Source organism: Scophthalmus maximus, chromosome 18 (genome assembly GCF_022379125.1).
Source record: "Scophthalmus maximus strain ysfricsl-2021 chromosome 18, ASM2237912v1, whole genome shotgun sequence".
In the NCBI taxonomy this organism is placed as follows: Eukaryota; Metazoa; Chordata; class Actinopteri; order Pleuronectiformes; family Scophthalmidae; genus Scophthalmus; species Scophthalmus maximus.
In genome coordinates, this window is record NC_061532.1 from 17,403,804 (window position 1) to 17,420,251 (window position 16,448).

General features: G+C 43.5%; 1 protein-coding gene across 5 annotated transcripts in view; it reads left to right on the plus strand.

Moving 5' to 3' along the window:
* LOC118290446 (exostosin-1) overlaps positions 1-15,785 on the plus strand; it is a 138,181-nt gene extending 122,396 nt beyond the window's left edge. For all 5 annotated transcript variants that reach the window (XM_035618137.2, XM_035618139.2, XM_035618138.2 and 2 more), the window contains 4 exons: positions 4,889-4,978; positions 11,253-11,413; positions 12,150-12,321; positions 14,630-15,785. In XM_035618137.2, coding sequence (XP_035474030.2) covers positions 4,889-4,978; positions 11,253-11,413; positions 12,150-12,321; positions 14,630-14,815 — 609 coding nt within the window. In that variant the 3' untranslated portion in view covers positions 14,816-15,785. The remainder of the gene's footprint in view (positions 1-4,888; positions 4,979-11,252; positions 11,414-12,149; positions 12,322-14,629) is intronic.
* The last annotated feature ends 663 nt before the right edge of the window (positions 15,786-16,448 follow it).

The window sequence follows — 16,448 nt, forward strand, 5'->3', positions numbered from 1 at the left end:
TCTGATGGGATCGTTTTGATTTGTGGTATACGTAGGACGGTAATAATGTTGTGAACTCACAACTGTTACGTGATATTTCATACGGGCGGAAATTGTTTTTCACTTAACCAATTGTCACACCACTTTAAATAATCAAAATTCGCCCCCTGAAAAATTTACTCGATCACATAACGGAACCCCTCACACATGCCATCCTCGCTCTCTCTCTCTCTCTCTCTCTCTCTCTCTCTCTCTCTCTCTCTCTCTACTCTCCCGATCCTTTGTCATCTAATTGCTTCTGTTTGTTTTCATGTTAATGTTTCCCCCGTTGAAATACAACAACGATGTTTCCGCTGGCGACAATCAATAGCATCTCGGAGGCAATGTGCGTGCGTGCGTGTGCGTGTGTGTGTGTGCGTGCGTGTGCGTGTGTGTGTGTGTGTGTGTGTGTGTGTGTGTGTGTGTGTGTGTCAGGTGCGTGTGTGTGTGTGTGTGTGTGTGTGTGTGTGTGTCAGGTGCGTGTGTGTGTGTGTGTGTGTGTGTGTGTGTGTGTGTCAGGTGCGTGTGTGTGTGTGTGTGTGTGCGTGTGTGTGTGTGTGTGTGTGTGTGTGTGTGTGTGTGTGTGTGTGTGTGTGTGTGTCAGGTGCGTGTGTGTGTGTGTGTGTGTGTGTGTGTGTGTGTCAGGTGCGTGTGTGTGTGTGTGTGCGTGTGTGTGTGTGTGTGTGTCAGGTGCGTGTCAGCACTCACCAGTGTAATTAGTCGTGTGGTATATTGTCATGCAGCCCAGACAGATGCTCTTCTTCGGCGCATATTTGCTTCCAAGCGCTCGCAGTGTTTGTTGCCGCCATGATAAACGGCACAGACACACACACACGGGGAGTTTGTCGCTGTTTGCCTCCGCGGAGCAGTAATCTACTGTTGGTTATGAGTGTGTCTGCTCTGTAAGGCCGAGTGGATACATGCCATCGTCATGGACGAGCTCTCGCTTCTTTTACTTCTCCTTCCTGGACCTCTGAACTCTGTTTGTTCTTCTGCAAAACGGCACATTCACAATCACATTTTTAATAAAATATTTTGTTGAATCTATGTTCCACAAGTCCTTTTTTTATTATTAAAAAAACAACTTTATTTAAGTGAGAAAAATGTTGTTTTCAGTAAAATTAACCAAGCATTGACAGACGTAGACTGTGAATAAAGATGGTCGACGTGTCTCCACTTCCTCCCATTGTGCAAAAATGAAGACAAAATATCCAATATCAACAATAAATACTTCATGTCCTCTGCCTCTCTCCTCTGTTAGTATTAAATCATGTTAATGTTAATTCAATTTAGTGGCTGCAGATGATCATGGATCTTAAATTTGAGCTGCTTGAAAATGATGAAATGTAAACTAAGTGAGATTTGAAAAAGGATTCTGATTTGATGAGTGGATTTGGTTTCTATAAAATTACATCAATCCCCAACCGTAGTCAGTAAAACACTATCATCTTCTGATGAAAAGTGCCAAAATATCATTTTTTTCTTACTTGGGCCTTATTAAAAATCTTAAAAAGAATACATTCAAAAGAACAGTTGTATAGAATCAGAAATGGCTTTATGGATTAATATGTTTGATATTACACAGTTTCCAGACCAATAACTGTAGAAATTATAAATGATTACATATATTAAATATTAGATTTCAGACAGAAACTGTCAGTACGACCGACTGGATGATCGGAGGAATCAGGTTCCTTGTGCTCTAAGTCAGGTCCCGCTTGCTAAGCATTTATGAGCCACCCATCAATATTGTCAAAGGAGCGTTCCGTGGACTCGGGCCAGAAGTATGTTGACTGGACCTCACCTTCATCAATCACCTTTGAGTAGAGCATGTCTTGACCACACACCCTGAATTTTATATTGATAAATGAATCTTCAACATTGATCCCGCACCTCCTTAGCTATGCATTTTAATTTATTCCAAAAGGAGCATAAAAGTGAAGGGATTAAAGGTCAAGACGGACTTAATGTTGAAATCTGAGTGAACAGAAGGTCAGGGCAGCTGACTCGCAGCAGAATCGTGGTCTTCAAAATATCCTGTAGTTTATTATTTCATTATTAATAGACTGGAAAGACTCTCTATAAGCTTTGTCCAGTTAATGATAAGGTGATGATTTCCATACAGACCTGTAGAACTGATTTATGTTTGTTTGGTCTAATTAAAAAAATGAAAAAGACCCAATTTATTTTCTACGACAACATCTGATAAATGAATGTCTTATAAAGTTGTTATTTACAGTTGGAGTGTCTGATTTATACATCAAGTATAGAGCATCATTATTATTCCTTTAAACTCTCTTTTGTTCTCCACCAGCTCCTATTAAACCGGCATAGTTGTTTTCAATTCTCTGTAATTTCCTCACTACAGACAGTTCCTGTTACATTACATTGCCGTAATTGTTCATAAAAGAAAAAGATCTCCGCAGCTTTGATTTAAATCCATGTCAGCGTGTCCGAGGAACTGTAGAGGATATGATGTATTGAATTTATTTAAATGGAAATAGTGGTGATTCTGAGTTAATCTTCACGATACATCAATATTCCTTAGATATACTTAACCTGTGTCTGCACAATTAAAATCTAATTCTTATTCACATTTATGCAATTAAAGTATATGAGTTTGGCAAATCAGTGTAGACAATAAAAAAATGACCTATTTCTCAGATTATGACTTAAAAAAAATCTAAAAAATAAAAATTACAAAAGTGACATCAGACAGAAATGTGGCTTCATCATGCTGCTGCATATTTGACCGACTTCTTAACGCAGACGCGTGTTGGTCTGATCTGTGACACCAAGACAGAGCGGATGTCTCCCCTTGAAGAAGCAGGGATCATAGCACATATAAAGAGAGAGGAAATGGGTGGAAGGAGAGTGACTAAGATAAGGTCCAGACCATTGAACTGCCACTGATCTCAGTGGGATCTAATCTCTGTCTAGAGGCAGGGAAGCATCGACACCAGCCAGAGGGTGGGGGCGTGCGTGGGGTTGGGGTTCTCAGGCAAACACACTGAGCTCAGCCAATTTATGAGGTTTTGAAGGCCGGTGCCAAAACTGACGTTTACTGAACCGAAATTGCCAAAGGCGGTATTTGTGCTATCTGTACTATAAACCTTTCAGTTTGATCATATTCAAGCCAAAATATATATTGGGTTTTTTTTCATGAAAGCATTTGACACAGCATTTAATCCATCATGGGGTATCATTAATCCATCAAAACGAGGGGGGACGGAAATATTGCACTGCACGGATCATTTTAATTTTCTAAATGGATGTGGTGTAAATTAATTTTGATGAGTAGTAATAAACCAGAGTTTACAGCCATGCTAACAGACGCCGTGAGCCGGCACCACACTGTCAAAGGACAGCGCGGGTTTGAGCTAATGCTAACTACCGTATTTGACAGTGATAATGCTAACATGCTAATGGTTCGCTGTGGTCATCGTCTTAGCTAAGTGTGTAAACACGTCAATTAGCATTAAATCACAATCATTCATCTACGTGGCGCAGGTTTGATACGATGACTGACATTTTCGCTAGCAACCAAAATGGCCGCCGCTGGTGTCGTGAGGTCTGTTGAATTATCTATCGCGACCGGACGGTACATTTTCTCCAACAGAAGTACGAACAACTGCAGTCACGGTCTTTGATGATATGTCACGTCCCACTTCAGAGTCATTGCTCCGATCGGTTGTTGTAACGTTTAGTTTGTGACTGTTCATAACTCCCCTTGGAAGCTAAAAATGAACAGAGGTTTCAGACCCAATCGCACAATTCGAACTGGTCTGCCGATGCTGGGATATGTATACGTTTTTGTTGCCAAGAGAAAGATGAGAAGCTGTTAAACTGTCCTGACTCAACTAATTACCTGCCTGGTGATTATCGGGCATTCAAGCACAGAAAATTACATTTTCTGCTCAGAGTTCTCTCTTTAAGCAACGATTCACTGCACTATGAAATCATTTGAGGAATTTGGGGAATTTGCGTTGAAATTTGTTTAATGTTACGCTTAATTTCTTGATGAGTTTTCACTCGGCCTCCATTGGCTCCATTCAACTGAGATGGAAGCAGACGTTAACCGTGCAGATATTTGTGTTGTTTCTTCGGAAAGATAAACCTCTTAACATTACCCATTGAGGTGTAAATTCAATCTAGTGAATCCAAGTTAAATACTTTCATCTGAATTACATGAAGTCTTAACACGAATGAAGGACCAAACTCAAAAAAGGAGAGAAAATCTATGATCATAGTAAGAGTTTTACCTCAACAAGAATTTGTGTATGGCAGAAATAACTGTTTCCAGTTGGTGGTTTGATGATTGTAGGAAACATGGTCATAATACATGCAAGGTGAACAACAAGATGTCTTTCAGGGAGAAACTTTGGCTGAACTCTGTTTCCACACGGCCAACATCGGTCTCTTCTCCCCATTTTCCACACAAACAGTTAAATAATTCACAGTTAAATCACAAATCAATATTATCATCAGCAGCTCTCTTTAGGCTAATGGACCAAGGTCTACTTCACTTTCTGCCGGGCAGGGAATTGATAAAGCCTATTAAGTCCGCTCATTGAATGATAGACGCACAGCAGGGAGTAAATAAACACATTTTCTCCATTGGATGTTTAGTTTGCCCGGAATTTTTTCATACGCACCAACTCTAGAAGTTCTAAATGCTAATGGAGGAAACACATTTAAAGACAAAGACAAAAAGGGGGGCCGCTAAAATGGCTCAGCCTGTGAGAAATTGCTGATTCAGTAAGATTTTATCATTGCATAATGCAAGTCATGCTGCATTTAGTCAGTTAGTAATATTGATAAAAATGTTTGCAGTGGTATCAGTTGCTGTTTTCTGTCTCTTCCTCTCCAGACGATGAGCAGTCGTTTTTTCCCCCACGACGTCGTCCTCACTGACGCTGTTCTCACTCTGGATGAAGACTCGGTTCTCTCGACCAATGAGGTGAGTCGCTGATGGCGCATCAACCACTTTGCACGGCATTGACATTTTACAAACTGAGACAGGATTGCCAAAACATTGTTATTAAAATTCTTAAAAAATAATGAATTGTTCATAAAAATAGCTAAATTGTAGAAACCGTGACCTTTCTCTGTCAAATATTGCTAACTAAAATGATTGACTGTTTGCTAAGCTAAGCCATTTTATGCTATGCTATGACCGCTCACGCACAACACATGCAATTTAAATGACGATGGTGCAGCCACGAATTTCTAGCTAGCAACCAATTGAACTTGCGGACTGAAAGAACAGCTGTTGCAGGCAGATGCTATTAGCTGCAGCTCATTCGCTAATCAAGCTAACGTGAGCGCCCTGAGATGCTTTTAGACGCCGTTTCCAGCTGATTTTATTTTTGCCTTTTCATCGGAAATCAGAAATAAGAACTCAAGGAAAAGTATCTCAAATATGCACTTGATGGAAACATACATGAAAAGGCTAAAGCTGCATGCTAAAGGCACAAAGTTGGCACTGGTAGAACACATCTGATGAGTTAAGTGGCTCCTTTTCTTACTTGAACACGTAATACACAAGTTAGATTTATGTGTTATTTTTCATATTTTCTAAACGTGTGTTTTCTCCTGTAACATTTCAAGACAATGTAAATGGCAGAAAGAGTAAAAACCTCTGTGTTTTGTGAACTCACGCTCATGCGGAAAAGTGTTTAAACTTTCCAATATCCAACAATTTATGAGACATGTTGAACACATTTTGCAGAAAGTTTAACAGAAATAGAGACATTTATTTTGCACTTCAGCACACACTTGTCGTTTTACATACACTTGATGTGAAATAAGTGCATAGATACTCCTAAATAGATGTATTTTGAAACTTCTGCCCACATAACTTGGATATAAAAAAAGTCAGGGGACCTTAACACTTCTGCAAAACTCCAGCCAGTGAAAGCACTGCCTCTGGAAACGTTTTTTTTTATAAGCAGCTCCAGTCTGCGTGGTTTCACGTCAGCCAAGTGGCAAAAGGTGCCGATGTCTTAACACTGTATCGATCCTCGCCGAAATGAGGCAGTCGGTCCACGCAGTCGTGAATACCGCTCATTGCAAATGAATTGGCTCGCGCCGCTTGCATTGGAGCTCCCAAGTGCGCGTTGCCTCGAAAGGGCTTTTCCAAACGCAGCGCATGAAATTAAAACAAAGCAGGACGAGTTGAGAGTCAAGACGTCAGACTGGAAGCCCAACAAAGAGCGCTGATTACAGACATCATCGCTGTCGAAGGCCCGGTGATTTACCGTGCGGGCGAGGGTGCTTGAGACCGGGTCTTAATTAAATTACTGTGCAGTGTGTGTTGTGAGGTTCACATTTCTTTTTAATCTAACATGAAGGAAAGGGGAGGGGAAAAGAAAACCAGGGCCAGGTAAACACAACGGTTACCAAGGAGAGGGTGGAAGAGTGCAAGATGAGAAACCAGAGAGAGCGAACAAGAGGGCCGACACGGAAAAACAAAATCAACGCAGGAGGAGATGAGAAACGGAGCATACAGAGACGCTGATTGAAGGGGCTGTAATGACGGACAGAGTGTCAGACATCACCCCCGTGTCCGTGTCATTACACTGTCAGAACCCAGGACGCCGCTGCTTCTGGTTAAAATCTCACCTGTCACTTAAGGAAGAGGATGTGAAACACCCCGGTGGAACAGCGTTGTCGAGAGAGGGAGTAATGTTTCTATGCCCCATTCCTCATTGTTTCTATCTTTATCAATAATACAGTTAGCAGCATTCCTTGTTGAGTTCTCTGAAACCGATGAAATATATTTAAAAAAGAAGAGGCACAAATAGTCCATATATCGCTGGTGATAAGTCTTCACAAATATTCTCATGACCATTACCAAGGTGATTAAATTTCCACATTTTATTACACACAGTTTAAACATTGTGACTCATTACATTCCACAATGAAGACACACAGATGCTGAATGCTGTTTGACTTGCGTTTACATATTTCTAAATTTTAAATTTCATCCCTGTGTTTTAAACCACAGGCAGTTAAAAGACCAAGAGCGACGCTGAATCCGAGCTCCCACTTTGGAAGTCATGACGAGTAGCAGCACCAAGTTAAAAACACGTGGTCGATAATGGATCGCGAGGCCCGAGAGATCGGGCCCATCCTTAAACTCTGAGATGTTCTATCGATCCGAGCAAGTCAATGTTCACCTTTTCCTACGCCAGTGGGATCACAATTACACTTTATGGCACTACAATTTGTGGCCCGGCGATAAGAGCCAAAGTCTCTACAGCTCAACTTTTACGGGCACACAGCTCGTTCCTTCGGAAACGAGAGGAAGAAGATGTCACCGCGCGAGGAGAGAGAGAGAGAGAGAGAGAGAGAGGAACGCGGAGGGAATCTTCGCCGTGCTCAAAGCCCCGTTGCTCTAATTGCCCTTTTGATCGTGGAGAGGGGATTTATTGAAACGGGACGAGATATGTCAAGTGAGGGAAAATGTGCAGAGACAGAATGTAACGCTTTCATTAGGACTCCTGGTATTATAATACCTCGGAGGAAGAATGGCTGTGCCCATTTCATAATCACGTCGTTTCAGCTCATTAAATGTACGGTCGTTCCGTGAAGGGAGATTAGAGAGGAGAATGCGACGGACAAAAAAAACCAAAAAAAAAACCTGACAAAGCTTTCGTCTCTCATTGGGCGGCCAGGCGCGCGGCTCCATTATGCCCTTTGGAAGACGTTTGCAATGTGGTGGATATGGAAAAATTCGTGCTCCGGCAGCAACGGCACATCTGCGATCCCATCCAAAGGAATCACCGTGTGGTCACTGAGCTCCCTTTGAGGCAATTATCATTTCAATCAGCATTCAGCGATTCCAGTGTGAACTTGAATCATTTGTCAGTGTGGTCAAAAGATTATGATATTACCTCAAGGGCCTACCTGCCTTCATTCAATGTACAGTTGACTTTTACAGTTGATTTTCCCAATAATTACTTTGACAGTAATATATATATATATATATTTATTTATTTATACTTTATTTTTGAAAAAATGCTATATAGTATTTTTTCAAAAATAAAGTTTTTATTTCCTTTCAGCAACATTTCAAATATCTGGTATTAGAAAGTGAAAGTAGATCAGTGAACAGATATGAAGAATAAATCAATAATGCAGCAGCTTCATCTACCAGGTTGTAACTGATATTAACGGAGATTGAAGATTTTGGTTTCAGATACTGGACCGACATGTACGTCCATGTTTCAAGAGGTTCTGTGCATCCACTGTTGCTATGTGGAGTATGAAGAGCACATACATTATGGTCTGATGTCTCAAAATCTTAATATTTCTACATTTCATGGGTTAATTAGATTATGAGCTTGTGTTGTTCAGTTAGCGCTGGTTGAGTATAAAAAAAAATATGCATAACACATTTCAGTTCATGGTTGAATGAAAGTTTGGTGTGTGAGGAGAAACATTAAGAATAAAAAAATTACATAGATGTGGTTACGATAAGACTCACAGAAAAAAAGATCTCTTTTTGTGAGAATCTGAGCTCAACGCAGAAAACAACCCTAGTGCTCAAAGTTACCACAGCGCGTGTAACACTTGAATCACACATAAACTTGGACGCACACACACACACACACACACACACACACGATTTAATGAAAGTATTAACGTTGGCCCTGTTTCGGCTGTCAAACAGGGATAGTGATGTTAAAGCCTGTGAAGTTTCACACACACACACACACACACACACACACACACACACACAGTTCTCTGCTGTGTCTCTGGAGGTTCAAAATTATTCCTACGTTATACTCTATGTGTTATACACTTGAGCTTATTGACAGATTTTCACAAGGGTGACATATCACTGCATAATTACTGAACATCATTTCACAACCGCAAAACTCTTATTTTAGTCCAGTGTGTTATAAGAAAAAAGAAGAACAAGTTCCTAGTCGATCTGGGGACAAATAAAAAAGCTTTTATGACAGTTAGGACAATCCTCAAACTCCTCACATATATATATATATATATATATATATATATATATATATATACATTTGTCAGTAGGCTAATCATACATGCATGGCACATGCAGGATGTGCATATTATTAGCATCTAGTATAACCTTTCCGGAGGTGTGCGGAAAGTATTCGTCGACCCCTGTCCCGGGGGGGAGTAGCATTGCGGGCCAACACCAGTATTTCAAAGCCTCACGAAAGGAGCCGTGGCGATCAATAAGAGAGGAACCCTGGGGAGCGTTGACACCGGATGATTCTGGGACGATGACAGTTTGCAACGGCCCGGCTATTCTTTTCAAGTGCCACAGAACCGAGAGAGCGCTTAAAGAGCCGCCCAGACCGGGCGAAGCGGCGCGCCGCCGAGAGAAGCCCGGTGAAAAGAAGACGTAATTCAAAAATAAGACATCCCAACGACCCCGCAGTCGCCGCTTGTTACCAGACCTCGTGCCCCAGCTGGTGTGCTCGGATCACACTGACACACGATGGCACAAACTTGCTGGATACAAAAATCTGTTTAAGAAACTATTATTTATTTTTTTATCACCCCGACAGCAGATGGATGTTGACAGTGAAAGGCATCACTTCACAGGGCGCACAAATAAATGAATACAAAAAAAACACCACAGAGTGAAATATACAACTTTCCAAAACTCATTTGAAAAAGACCGAGGGAGGGACACGGACTCTAAAATATGACGTAACTCATTTTTTCGTCTCATAACGCTGGACACGTTAAACCGGAATGTCAGGAGAGATTTGCAACAGATCTATTGGCGGATTGACCCTCTCTGCTCCTCGGATCAATGTTGGCCTTGTGGATTCTGTTGGTATGTGTCACACGCGCACACACGCACACAGTTTGCAGGTAAAAGTAGTTTCTTAAACAAGATTCTTCTGAAGCACAAGTGAAACTTGTTTAAAAATCTAATCAATGCACTGACTTGCTGTAAAAGTACACAAAGGTTTATTTTTATATACAGTCTAGGATTGTAACTGAACCTAAAACCAAGTCCGAACCCTTAAAAAAAGCAGTTTCTACCCACGGGGACCCGCATGGGTTAGTGTGCACTCAGATCAGTCAACAGTAACCGACACACACACACACACACACACACACACACACGCACACACTCGCACACACAGACTTTAAATCTTTTAATCTCTGAAGGCAAAAATTATATTTGCATGATATCATTAATCCTCACAGCTCAGCTGCAGAGACATCTGACACATCTCACACACAGTGCAAACACACGTACAAGCGCACACACACACACACACACACACACACTAACACATCCGTTCCTCAGGGGTTACACTGAGAATGGCAGCTCCAACCTTTCCTACGGCTTAGTGCTGCCACTTTACAGTAATTGCTCATGCGATTCATGACGGAGGCCACGAGGTATCGCTAAAGAACATCCACTTTCGGCGCTCCCCTCCCTGAATCCTCCCTCTGCCTCCGCTGCTCTGGTAATTAATTTTCTCCCCTGGCTCTCCTGAGATACGTGCGCGCGTGTGTGTGTGTGTGTGTGTGTGTGTGTGTGTGAGACACCAAGCATTTCAGTGTTTGCCAATCCCCATTCCTCTGGTGTGTCTGCGCGGCCTGTACTGTACGTTTCTGCACGGACCCCATCTTGTACCTGCTAGAAAGGATGTGCAGCTCCAGAGGGGACGCCCCTCCGTCCCCCCGGCACAGTGACGTATTAGAGAATCAAACACTTGTAAATCTTTGTAACCCAGGAATTCAACTGCAAGGCGTGTCAGAACTTAAAGAGCAGTGATCTACAATGCAAGTTACGTTCGCCCATTTACACACACATCCATTCATTCAGCGCGACTATATGTCACGCGTTTCTTTGACTGCGTTCACACTCGGACGGCCACAGCCATCAGGGATAAATAATCATCTTTATAATAATAAATAATCCATCATAAAATAACTAATAACTAAAAATCTTAATTAGATTCAGGGGAGTAAAAAGTATTTCCATATCAAATGTAGTGGGAGGATAAAGTATCCTCAAATGTAAATACTCAGGTAGGGTACAAGTACCTCAAAAATTGTACAAGGACCATGTTTGAGCATAGGTACTCGCCACTGGTTGGAGGATTCAGGATCGTCCAAACTGTCGGAATGTTTAATCTGCATCTGCGGCTTTTCGCCTCAGTTCAAATCTAACGAACCGATTTCTCCGCCCTCTTTCTTTCCTTCCTCTCCCCCCCCCCCAGGTGGATTTTGCCTTTATCGTGTGGCAGACGTTTCCGGAGCGCATCGTGGGTTACCCGGCGAGGAGCCACTACTGGGACAGTTCCCGATCCCGCTGGGGCTACACCTCCAAGTGGACCAACGACTACTCCATGGTGCTCACGGGAGCCGCCTTCTTCCACAGGTCAGATGAACCGATGATCCAAATCAAAATGACTGACGCCAAGAGAGTGGCAATCACAGTTTGCTCAAACGCTCATTGCATGCATTGTATTTAAAGATGCATCCAATATACATTGCAATAACGTATTATAGATGCCACGCGGTTAGATTATTATATATCCTGTCACCTCCCGCCGTAGCATTTCGAGACGGCATGAAAGATCTTCCTTCTACGAAGCCAACTTCCAAGAAACACTTATTTTCCTCCTCCACAAGATGCAAACCTCATTAGAAAGTCATGTCTCACCAGTCACATTCTACATCTCACTGAGGCAGTGGAACAGGAAATGAGATACAATCTCCCGCTCTCTCTCCACGTCCCTGTTATCTCATGAAATGATTGTCGGAAACACAAAGCGAGGACTTGGAAAGAGAAAGGAGAAGTATGAGGTGGAGCGCTGAGTTGAACGCAAGGGGAGAAGTGTTGCTCTCTGAAGGGACTGGAAGCATCTTGTCGTGCAGATAAACAGCTCTCTCATTGTTCTGTTGTTAGGATGCTCAATGCAACGCTTTAGTCCCTTTGTTGTGTAGAATCGCAAATGCCAACGCAAAGGCGGAAAGATGTGAGGCGGAGAAACGGAAGGTGTGTGTTGACAGTAATCTAGTGCTCCCATGTTGCTGAGCGTGCGACAACCCTGCAGAATATCATCATCCGTCGTATTCATATATGTACATATTCATATACATCTATCTGTCAGATACTACCACTACCTGTTCACCCACCACGTCCCCGCCAGCCTGCTGGCCATGGTCGACCGCATGGCCAACTGCGAGGACATCCTGATGAACTTCCTGGTCTCGGCCGTCACCAGGCAGCCGCCGATCAAAGTCACGCAGAAGAAGCAGTACAAGGAAACCATGATGAGCCAGGTAGGGCCGTGTCGCCGTCTGAACTGAAGAGACCATTTTTCATAATTTAACGGGTCAGATATTCCTGGAGCGTGTTTGTTGTGATCATCCCTCTTTTCTTTACACGTCTTTAAAGGAGACATATTCTGCTTTTTTTTATTTTAAGTGTGCTATGGGGGGGGGGGGGGGGGGGGGGGGGGGGGGGGGGGGGGGGGGGGGGGGGGGGGGGGGGGGGGGGGTTGTGTTAAGGCCTTATGATGGTTAGAAATGAGTAGATGAACTGCCTGACTCCTTTTTTATAAACGGAAAAGACGGTGAAAAGAAGTTCACATCTTGTGTTGGATAAGCGATAGTGGAGATGCTCGGGGCCACATAAAGGCCTGACCTTCTCTTTGGGAGTTCATTGTGTGTGTGTGTGTGTGTGTGTGTGTGTGTGTGTGTGTGTGTGTCAGTGTGTGTGTGTGCTTCCTGTGGCCTGCCCTATGTCAGGTTCTGATTGATGACCTGATCACAGGCAGCACGATGACTCGGCAGTATGGACTCAGTGATTAATGTCTTAATTGTCAAGGCAGCATGGCAAACCAAGATTTACACGCTCCTTCCCTCGCGCACGCTCTCTCTCTCTCTCTCTCTCTCTTTTTCTTGCTCCCCCTCTCTCACCCCTGATTTGTTACTTTGCTTCAAGCTACAGCCTGATCGGAGGAATTTAAGGCGGAGGAGGTGATAGAAGCGGACATCTTCTTTTTTTCCGGGAAAACTTTCACAAGTGAAATAAAGTTTTGACAAAGCCTCCCCCCCCCCCCCCCCCCCCCCCACGGTCAACCCTCCTGCAGCACCTGGAATGAATCTGCTCCAACTCCACACCCTGTGCCACACTTTAAAAAAAAGAAAGGGGTCTCCGACCCTGCAGCTTGCCCCCCATCTGCCCCCCCTCACCAATCCATCTCCCAGCAGCCATCCACGGGGTCCAGCCCTCATCTCTTCCTCCACCTGTTGTGCATCTCAGGTAACCACATGTGGAGGCGGGGCCGCAGGAGAGGATAGTTGCCCAGGAGCAAAAAAACGACACAGGTCCACATTTCTAGCAAAGATGTTTATCATCTCAGTGAGTCATTGGAATTATGATTTTTTTTTTCTTCTCTTTACTCCCAATCGGATAATGCAGGAAAAGCATTGCAATGTCTTATCAGAGCCTTTCAGAACAGAGGACGCGCTCGCAACTAAGCAGATGGATAAAGCTCTATATTTAGCAGCCTCTTCTTTTAGTCGCGCTGTTCTACTTTTATTATAAGAAGGACTTGCCGCGGGAGCTTAATGTGAGCGTAACAAAGCAGTCGCTGCTCGTGAACGTCCCACCGAGGAACAGGGCTGCGACATGAAACATTCAACGTGCGCAGTTTGCAGTCGGTTGAAAACCTATTTTGTGCCGTGCAACTCGTTAACGTGGTCTCCGGCGGAGTTAATTCGGACCCACGTGCTGACTGATGGACAGAGTACGTTAAGTGGCCATCGAGTTAGAGCCAAACAGGGCGTTTTTCATTCTAATGATGAACCCGGATTCTGTGGAGGAGCAGGTTGTGAGAGCGAATGGTGACGGACACGTTTTACGACAAGCAACACTTCCCGTCTTGTGTCCCGACAAGTTGCCCACGACGACGTCGAGGAGGAGGAGGAGCTTCACCGACCATTAGACCGACATCAGGGGGCGACGCCTTCACTTCGCCGTCTGGGATGATGAACGTTACCTGCCCAGTCTGCGGCTGATATGTCGTCACATCTCGTAGGCAACATGTCGTATGGAGTCTGAGCGAACAGCTGTTTAAATTTGCTGCTACGATCAGAATTATTCTTTTTAGAGAGATATAGTCAGTGGACGAAGACATGGGCTACGAGAAAAGACACAACTCCAGGAACTGGACACATCAAGGACAAGACAAACACAACAACCCCCTCTTGATTGACAGTTAGCAGTTAGCACTTTTTTATATATATGTAACTCCATTAAATGTAAAAAAAAATAATAAATAAGTATCTGGCGCTTGATATTTTCTTAAGATGGGCACATTATTTCTACTGAACCATTCTCCACAGGCCTTTAACATGCATATATATTCTGAATGATTAAGTTACTTATTGTTTCATTTTCGTTCATATGGAAGAAATGCATGGTGGGCTTTTTATTTCTGTAATCACAGTGATGTGTGACACAGTCAGAATCCTCTTGTTATGACGTTATTACCTGCTACAGAGCTGCGGTGATTGTTTCCTCCCTCCCTCACTCACCCCTCCCTCCCTATATTTTTCCCATCCGTGTCTCCTCTGAACGAAGGGCTCCAAGGCGTCCCGGTGGGCCGACCCGGACCACTTCGCCCAGCGCCAGACCTGCATGAACGCCTTCAGCCACTGGCTGGGCTTCATGCCCCTGGTGCACTCCCAGATGAGGCTGGACCCCGTGTTGTTCAGGGACCAGGTTTCCATCCTGAGGAAGAAATACAGAGACATCGAGAGGCTGTGAGCGCACGAGGACACGCACGCACGCACGCACGCACACACACACACACCGTCACAATCACTGACGGACAGTTGGTGAGAGGAGTGTGTGTGTGTGTGTGTGTGTGTGTGTGTGTGTGTTGAAGCTGAACATTCTCGTGAGACTATGAATGAAAAACTCACATATGCACTGGACATAAATATGATAAAGCACTGAGGTGAGCATAATGCTTTTAACCGTGCGTTCCTACGAAGAAGAAGAAAAAAAAATCTGATTGCATATGCGCTATGGACAACAGCGAGTGACTGTGCATACTGTACCCACCCTCTGTGACCAATCACATGAATACGAATGCATGGATACACATGCGACAAAGACGTGGACACCGTCGAGGCGGTCGTCCCCAAAGACATCCAGTACGTGTTGCATGGTTTGAAAAAGACAGCTGTTACTACGAGGACTTGAAAAAAATATGTAATGTGTTTTATTTATTTTTTCATAATCTGAGAGATACGTTTATTGTGGATATTTGCCTGTTCGCAGTCGAAAGGTGTTGACAGTATATTGCTGGCAAAAAAAAAAAAAAAGGGTTCGAGAGATCTACACGTTATGGTAATTAATAAGTCAGAGGAGGTCATGTTTGTACAGTACAGACAGGTTATGGACTAAAGGGACCGCGAGACGCCCGGAGACGACGGAGATGCGTCACTTTTATTCTACTGTAGATTTTGGACTGCAGCTCCTGTCTGTATGAAGCGAAAGGATAATTAAACAATGTTATGGTATAAGACAAGAAGCCAGGTCTCGGTTGTTCCGTCCTGGGTTGTGTGTTGTTTTTTTTATCATTTTGGACTTCCTGTATCGATTCCTTGGCGTAGACAGCAGGTGCACAGACGAGTCAGTGTCCTATACATTTGTAACAATGAGAGTCCATGAACAAGGTTTGAACCAAATTAATAAGAAAGAAATTAATTCGTACGATAACAACAAAAAAAATGGATCCACTAAAGTAGAGCCCAGCTGCCAAACTGTGATTAGAGATATTCAATTGAAATCTTCAGTCTTTAAATTAAAGATTTCTGTCGATAGTTACCATTGGTGGATGTATCAATATGTGTTTATTCACATTTTCAAATTGCATATCTTGAATAGCCAAATCTTAATATTCGCGTAACAGCAGCGGAGGGAAACTCGCACGGTTCGGACCAGCGTCATCAGCTGCTGTCGGCAGAGAACCGACACTAGCAGCTTGTTCTTTTGACAAGCACACAATCATATGAGGTAGGTGAAGACGTGCACGGTCTCCAATGTGATATCAAGAATTTTCTTTTTGATTAAACCTGCTGCTCACCAGTATTCAACCAGCAGGAGTTGCTGGGAGGTCACGACCCTTTTCCAGCTTTCCGCCCGTGAACACCGCCACCGCTGAAGAAGAGCGGGACAACGGATGCACTGATGGGTGAGTGGGGGGGGGGGTCACAGAAGATACTTGGACAATTTAAATGTCAAGTGCAACAGCGATTAATTTTAATCTTCATTGCTTCAACTTTTTAAGCAATGAAGGAAGATAAATTCTTAGAAATGTTTACAGCTGCACACACGTCGTTCCAGTTTCCTTTCACTCGATGACCATGATCATCTTTAACGTCCGCGCGCG